The 8,048-nt window shown below is 40.4% G+C and overlaps 1 protein-coding gene across 1 annotated transcript; it reads right to left on the bottom strand.

The window, feature by feature from the left end:
* Window positions 1–316: 316 nt before the first annotated feature.
* clec3ba (C-type lectin domain family 3, member Ba) lies at window positions 317–5,224 on the bottom strand. The gene is made up of 3 exons (XM_057834966.1): window positions 4,574–5,224; window positions 4,404–4,499; window positions 317–2,935 (listed from the first exon to the last, which is right to left on the bottom strand). The coding sequence occupies exons 1-3, from the start codon at window positions 4,671–4,673 to the stop codon at window positions 2,535–2,537; spliced, it is 597 nt and encodes a 198-aa protein (XP_057690949.1). The 5' UTR covers window positions 4,674–5,224; the 3' UTR covers window positions 317–2,534.
* Between the last annotated feature and the right edge of the window lie 2,824 nt (window positions 5,225–8,048).

The following is an 8,048-nucleotide window of genomic DNA, read 5'->3' as shown; positions in this document are numbered from 1 at the left end:
AAATAAACACTGCTATAGTGACGGTCTTTGAATCCAAAAAGAAAAGTTGAAAGTCATAATAAAAAACCCCTCTTCTGAGTGAAGAAACTATTATGAGATCATTTTATTTGGAGGGTGGAAGCATTTGCGCAATACCCCTTCGCACGTCTTCTGCTCAGATGGCTCAGAATCTTGACTCTGTGATGTATCACAGCAAATGTCGCCCCCAGCAGAGTTTAAGTGAAGGTCTTCGCTCAAACCTGACCTCAACTTCCCCTGCTTACCTGCTCTACAGGAATATTTTGTTTGAAACTTCCGTCTACGAGGTAGTCTGTAGAGGAATGTGAACAAGAGTAAATATGATCTGACCTCTTACTGATTTCTCTTCTTCTTTTTCTTATATCCCTTCCTCCTTGAATGTTTAACCTCTGAGCTGACAGACCTTGGCCAAAAGTTGGGTTAAAATCATGAATAAGAGCTTGTTGACCTCATACTCATCTTTCAGGAGATGACTCACTCTGCTCTGGAGAGCAAACGCTTTATTTGTTCTGCTCAGTTTTGCACAGAAATGCCATGGAGGAGCATTTGCAGGAAAATACTGTAAATGTGTTTAGGCTGGTTATAGAAAAAAATTCAGGGTCCATACATTACATTATATATACATACAGTGGTATGAAAAAGTATCTGAACCTTTTGGAATTTCTCACATTTCAGCATAAAATCATCATCAAATGTGATTTGATCTTGGTCAAAATCACACAGATGACAAAACTGTCTGTTTAAACTAAAACCACCCAAACATTTATAGGTTTTCATATTTTAATGAGGATAGTATGCAAACTATGACAGAAGGGGGGGGGGGGGGGGGGATAAGTAAGTGAACCATCACATTTAATATTTTCTGGCCCTTCCTTTGGCAGCAATAACTTCAACCAGACACTTCCTGCAGCTGCAAATCAGTCTAATCGTATGACTAATCTTGGCCCATTCTTCTGTACAAAACTGCTGTAGTTCAAGCAGATTCCTGGGATGTCTGGCATGAATCGCTGTGTTTAGGTCATGCCCCAGCATCTCAATGGGGTTCAAGTCTGAACTTTGACTTGGCCACTCCAGAACGTGTATTTTGTTCTTCTGAAACCGCTCTGAAGTTGATTTACTTCTGTGTTTTGGATCATTGTCTTGTTGCAACATCCGTCCTCTTTTTAACTTCAACTGTCTGACAGCCGGCCTCAGGTTTTCCCGCAAAACATACTGATAAACTTTTGAATTCATTCTTCCATTAATGATTGCAAGTTGTCCAGGCCCTGAGGTAGCAAACAGCCCCAAATCACAGCAGTGGCTTCCTCCATGGAGTCCTTCCATGAATACCATTCTTGGCCATAGTTTTACATGTAGTTTAGACCCTTCTAGTGAGTGAATGAGTTTGTTTAACCCTTTAATGCCAGCAATATGAACCAATTATCAGACAATCCCAACATTTGAAAAATAAGGTCCTAATGAAACCTTTTCTTTTTTCAAATTTGTAAAACGAAAAGTCAAAATGAATATGTGTAATAAGCGCTCAGATATCTATAACCTTGCTAAATCCTGTTTTTTTTTTTCTCATGGAACCTGCAGATGCATGTGTTGACTTGCATCCATCTTTTTTTTCAAAAAGAAATGTCAAAATTCTGAATTAGTCTCAAAATCATGAAATTTTAGGTGTATCAAATGTGATACATTTGGCAATATAGGGTTAAATCATAAGAGATATTGGACTGTGCCAGTGATTTCTGTAAGTCTTTAGCAGACACTGTAGGGTTCTTTTTTATCTGAGTATTATGCGCTGAACTCTTGGCGTCATCTTTGGTGGACGGCCACTCTTTGCGAGAGAAGCAACAGTGCCAAACTCTCTCCATTTGTAGACAACTTCTCTGACTTTTGATTGATGAACATCCAGACTTTTAGAGATGGTTTTGTATCCTTTCCCAGCTTTATACAAATCAACAATCCTTGATCACAGGTCTTCAGACAGTTCTTTTGACCGAGCCATGATTCACATCAGACAATGCTTCTCATCAAGACAATACTTACCAGTCGTATACTTTATAGTGGTTAGGGCAGCTTTAAACCACTCATCATTGATTGGGCACACACATGACTTAAATAGTTTGGTAAAAATTGGTTTCAATTGCTCTTTAAATCTCCTTAGGCAGAAGGTTCACTTACTCATATTTCCCTTCTGTCATTGTTTGCATGCTATCTTCATTAAAATATGAAAACCTTGGGTGGTTTTATTTAAAGCGCTGTATTTACATCTGTGTGGTTTTGACAAGGATCAGATCACATTTGGTGATTTTTTGCAGAAATGTGAGAAATTCCAAAAGGTTCAGATACTTTTTCATACCACTGTATATATACTATATATAATTATTTATTCATACATACATTATTCCTTGTCAACAAATCACGAAAGGAGGCAACATTGTTTTTCTGCTTGCTGATAAAATGTTACTGAAAAACAAACCTGGTACAGTAATGGTCTACATGGCAACATCCTGGAAGTAATTTTAAAGTCAGACGATGTTAAACTCACACACAGAAGCCTTTTCAGCCCGACAGCTTTCGTCAAACCATTTCCCGTTGGCTGTCATAGACAAGACACCACAGTTCTGGATACGCCCGCCGTCCGGCTGTGTGGTGATCTCTGTCTCCCAGTTCTTGAAGCGTAAATTGGACCCCGACTGGTCCAACCACAGGCCTTCGGTCACCATGTCGTTGACGCCCAGCCAGATGGGCTCCTCTGGGCCGATGCTCTGCCGCACGTAAATGAACAACTGGTCGTTTTCATCCCCTGACACAGGCGTGCTCAGGCTTCCCCCCTTGGCCACGCAGTCGTCACTGGCTGCGTGGAAATTCTTCTTGACCGGATCGGCGAGGAAACACTTGCCCAGGACCTTCGTTCCACGCAGACACACTGACGTTGGATTACGGATTGACAGAAAAGATTAGACTGTGCATGATGTATTATGCTTTGAATTTAGAAGTATTCATTCCTATTGACAAACAAAGATTAGAACTGGTATGTTTTGGATTAACAGATGCTCCTATTTATATTATGTTGAGAAGAAAAGGACAAGCAATTGGCTGAAAGCAATCAATCGAGGAACAGTAAAAGAAGACGGTTCCGTGGACCAGGCACATTTATGTTTGCAGCCGACATTTTATTACTGGTGAGTAAACTTTAATTGTTTTTTTTGCCCCAATTAGCTGCTAGGATTCAATAGACTCGGCAGTGGTTGTTATTATTACCGTAACCGACAATTCGCAAAGTGTTATTTTTCTTTTGCCGTGAACTGCTCTGATCGGTCAATCGGTATATTATTGCCCTGGTGGGAATTGGTTATTTTGCCGTGACGTGTTCATGGCTAAATAACGCTTGGAGGCGAATTACTGGTTACGGCAGAAATAATCACTCCGTAAATATTACCAGTTTTCTTAGTTCCACACAGTACATATTCCACGTAATTGATCAAGGTCAACTTACTGGGTGACTTTATGAGGTAGTTGTAGATGTTTCCGACTCCACTGCAGGCAATTCCTTTGGATTGTTTATGCAGCTATCAGCTGCGACTTTGTATGGGCAGATTTGCAGGCCAATACACGCTAATTTTAAGTTGTATCGCCTCCTCGCGTTTGTCGGTAGTGACTCCGGATAATAATAAGTCATGTTTAAGATGTTTTTATGAAAAAAAGACGCAAAGCACAGCTGAAATATATGAATTTCAGACGTTTGTCTACGGATGTTTACCTGTGCGTGCCCCCATCTCAAAATGGCGACACATTGCTATGCGAGATGACGTCATCGTGAAATCACGCCGACTGCGAGAATAAGTAGATAGATAAAAGAAATAAATAAATAAATAAACACCCCAAAAACTAAAGCAGCCTCAATGGGACACAAGCCAGTGTCCTACTTGTGCCGGTCCCAAGCCCGGAGAAATGCAGAGGGTAAAAAAAAAACTGCATTGGGGGTGCCCCCTCAAGATTTCTTAGTGCCCACTCTGGTGGGTAAACCTAGATCCGGGCCTGAGTTTCCCCCTTTTTAATAATAATAAAAGAAAGAATATTTGCTATTAAGAGGCTCAAAAAAGAGGAATTAGACCATGTTGGGGACAACATTGCCGCTAAACGATTTGCCAACTATCAGAAGAGTTGCCAATTAGTTAATTTAGCTTGGCAGCCCTAGTTGGCAGACATAATGGCCTTTCGAATGAGACCCTTACTAAAGTATATGATGTGCATCACAACAAAAATGAGTTGGACACCCCTGCTTTACAGTAGATTATGGCCTGTAACTTTCCACAGATCAGCAGTCATACAGTATGTAGCCTATAATAATACTTTGTGCATAGAGTCAGTTAGTAATTCTGAAACAAACTTACTTGATTGCAGAGATTGTTGCTCTTTCAACAAGTTCAAGTCATAAACAATGTCTTCAATTTGTTTCTTTAGTTCCTCAATTGCAGCATTTGTTGATTCTGCCATAATGTAAAAAAACATTGACCAACAGTTAGCATCACACCCCAAGGTCAAATGTTAAGACTGACCTTACCTTTCTTTGTGCTTCTCTTCTTTTCTGATGTCTGCTGGCATGTGCATTGGCTAAGCAGCAGAAGGCACAACACCAGGCAAATACTTTGCATTCGTTTCATGATAACACTTTGGAAATGTATAACTCCTACGGCTTAGCGTGTCTGTTTGACCCACACTGTTGGGCGTTCTGCGTTTTGACCAAGACCCCTTATATCACCGCACAAATGTTTTGCAGATGTTCGACAGACTTTTGTGTTGTTTTTTTCAAGCACGAGTGGAGGCGGACACAGAATTGTGCTAGTTTTGGCAGTACTAAGACAAGGCCATTTGGTTTCGAAATTTCGTCAGCCTGCTCACAATGCGGTCCCTCGGGCTAATTTCTTTTTAGAGCTATAAAATACTAGTCAACCGGTGGGGGAGCACCACTTAGTTGTGGAATATTCGTCCCCCAACCTAGAGGTTCCCACACCCTGGTGTCTATGTCGAAGTGTCCTTGAGCAAGATAATTTACCACATTGTGCCTGATAGTGTATCATTAGTAGGTGAATTAGGAAATGCGTCTCAAAGTGATTTGAGTGCCCTGAAGGTAGAAAAGTGCTAAAATGTAAGCCCACTCTACCAAACGGCAAAATTTATAGATTCTTGTATGAAATGTAAAAGACTGATACTTTTATATGTGCTGTTTTCAAACAATATTTGATGTGTGGAATCACAGGTCCAAGCTTTTTGTTTATTTTCAGAGCCAATCACCATTTCATTCAAATTTCATGATTGCTTCGCCCAGGGGTGCCCAAGTATGGTCCTCGAGACCCCATATTCAGCTTGTTTTCCATGTCTCCCTCCTTGAACACACCTCAATCAAATGATCAGCTCATCAGCAAGCTCTGCAGGACCCTGATAATGATCCTGATTATTTGAGTCAGGTGTGTTGGAGGAGGGAGAAATGGAAAACAAGCTGGATAGGGGCTCTCGAGGACTGGACTTGAGCACCCCTGGCTTAGCCTATCACAATCTTTGGACTAGGCTTAATTTTGGGATGAATTCAAACATTGTTTCAATTAAATACTGTATCTTATAAAACTCTTTCCTCACCCTCGCCCCCATCTGCCCTGGTAGGGTGAGTGGCTGTTCATCCCAAGCGCGGGTCCTCTACCAGAGGCCTGGGAGCTTGAGTATCTTTGCTGTTCCTAGGACTGCGCTCTTCTGGATGGAGATGTTCTTCCAGGTATCTGCTAGAGTCACTTCTCCAGTCCGGGGGACACGGCCCCCAGTGCTCCTATGACCACGGGAACCACTGTTGCTTTCACATTCCATGGTCTCTCCAGCTCTTCCTTGAGCCCTCGGTATTTCTCTAATTTCTCGTGTTCCTTTTTCCTGATATTGCCATCGTTGGGATCATGACGTCCAGTTGGTTGGCCACAACCATCTTAACAGTCTGCAAGTCTGTACCTAGAAGTTCCACAGGATCTTAGCCCTCTCATTTTCCACCATCTTGTGAGGTGTTCCTCATAACAATCTAGGGGTCTCCAGTCCATACTCTGCATATATGTTTCTGTACACTATACCAGCTACTTGGTTATGGCGTTCCGTGTTTTCTTATTCTGCCAGTATCTTGCACCCTGCTGTAATGTGCTGGACTGTTTCCTGCCTGCTGTGGTATATCTGGGCCTCTATTATTGTGGTCAAGGCCTGCTCCTGTGCTTTCATGATGAGTGCCTCTGGGCCGTCTTTCAGTCCAGTCCTCTCTAACCATCGGTAGGACTTCCTCACCAACCCTCGGCCTCCCTCTTTGCGCTTAGCGTATAGCCTCTGGATACTATCTATATATGGTGGAAAACACTCAGGTGACGAAGTTCCGCTCTGGCCAAATTTCAAAATTGTCCTGTATGCATGTGTGATACATCATTGGAAAGCTTAAAATCTCAATTTTCTAGGGGGGAGAAAATTTTTGAACAGGAGGGCATTAAAAAAAAACAACAACAAACAAACAAAAAAAATTAACCCCTAACTCGAGGTGAGAGCATGAGAGCATAATTAAAGACGCCATGATTTTAACGAGATATTATCGCATGCTTACGTTGTTTAGATCCAAAAACTCCATGTAGCATGTACCAGCGAGTGTCAAGACAAAGTTGTGAATGGCCACAGCCAGATTTTGGGGTGATTTTATGGGTGAAACATGGTGTAAAGCGCTTTGAGCGCCTTGAAAGGTGGAAAAGCGCTATTTAAGTATAACACCATTTACCATTTAATATAACAAGGGTCGCGATGCAGAAATCGCAGACATCAAGGAGTGGTAAAGATTTTCTTTTTCATATATTTACCCTTTTAAACTTTTTTTTTTTTGGATCGATTATTTATCATCTAAATATCGAGAAAAATGCGACAGTAACAAAAAAATGCAATTACGCGATAGTTATGAGGTAGAAATCCATTACTTATTTACAGACACTATTTATTTCATTGTGACATAATTTGTTTAAAAGTTTAAAATTTGCGAGTGAATAATTTTTATGTCATTTTTTAAAACTAAATATTAGACATAAATTAATGATTCCAAGCTAAAAATGACAGACATTAAAAAAAAAGAAAAAAAAGAAAAATTAGTTTCTTTTTATGGCTGGGTTGAAACAAAAGCAGTTGCACGGTGTCTGTTAACAAGGGTCTTCAGGGTAAAATGGACAAATTAAAAATAGTTCGGGGGCTTAATACGCCATGAAACTGCTATGGCAGCATATAGACACATTGTTCTATCAAACACAACAGTTCTTTTGGCCTAAAATACAGAAGTTTATTTTAAAGAGGGGTGCAAGAGCAGAAACTGCTTTTTCAGCCTTGTCTGTGTTTTCCGCCATATACTGTATATATCTGTAGAAATATTATATCTTCAGTGTGAAGCTACAGTATATGTCTATATACATTTTAGTTTAAAATGTAAACCATTCAGCCATTACCTTTTCCACAATGCTGTACGATTTCTAATGCAAGAGCGACATACAGTGGGGCAAATAAGTATTTAGTCAACCACTAATTGTGCAAGTTCTCCCACTTGAAAATATTAGAGAGGCCTGTAATTGTCAACATGGGTAAACCTCAACCATGAGAGACAGAATGTGGGGGGGGGACCCCAGAAAATCTGTAATTGTCAACATGGGTAAACCTCAACCATGAGAGACAGAATGTGGGGAAAAAACAGAAAATCACATTGTTTGATTTTTAAGGAATTTATTTGCAAATCATGGTGGAAAATAGGTATTTGCCAACAGGGTACATAACAAAGTATTGAGATGAACTTTTGGTATTGGCCAAATACTTATTTTCCACAATGATTTGAAAATAATTCTTTAAAAATCAAACAATGTGATTTTCTGTCCCCCCCCACACATCCTGTCTTTCATGGTTGAGGTTTACCCATGTTGACAATTACAGGCATCTCTAATCTTTTCAAGTAGGAGAACTTGCACAATTGGTGGTTGACTAAATACTTATTTGCC

The sequence above is a fragment of the Corythoichthys intestinalis genome, chromosome 4 (genome assembly GCF_030265065.1).
Source record: "Corythoichthys intestinalis isolate RoL2023-P3 chromosome 4, ASM3026506v1, whole genome shotgun sequence".
In the NCBI taxonomy this organism is placed as follows: Eukaryota; Metazoa; Chordata; class Actinopteri; order Syngnathiformes; family Syngnathidae; genus Corythoichthys; species Corythoichthys intestinalis.
Note: the sequence above shows the minus strand (reverse complement) of the source record. Positions and strands in the feature narration are given on the sequence as shown.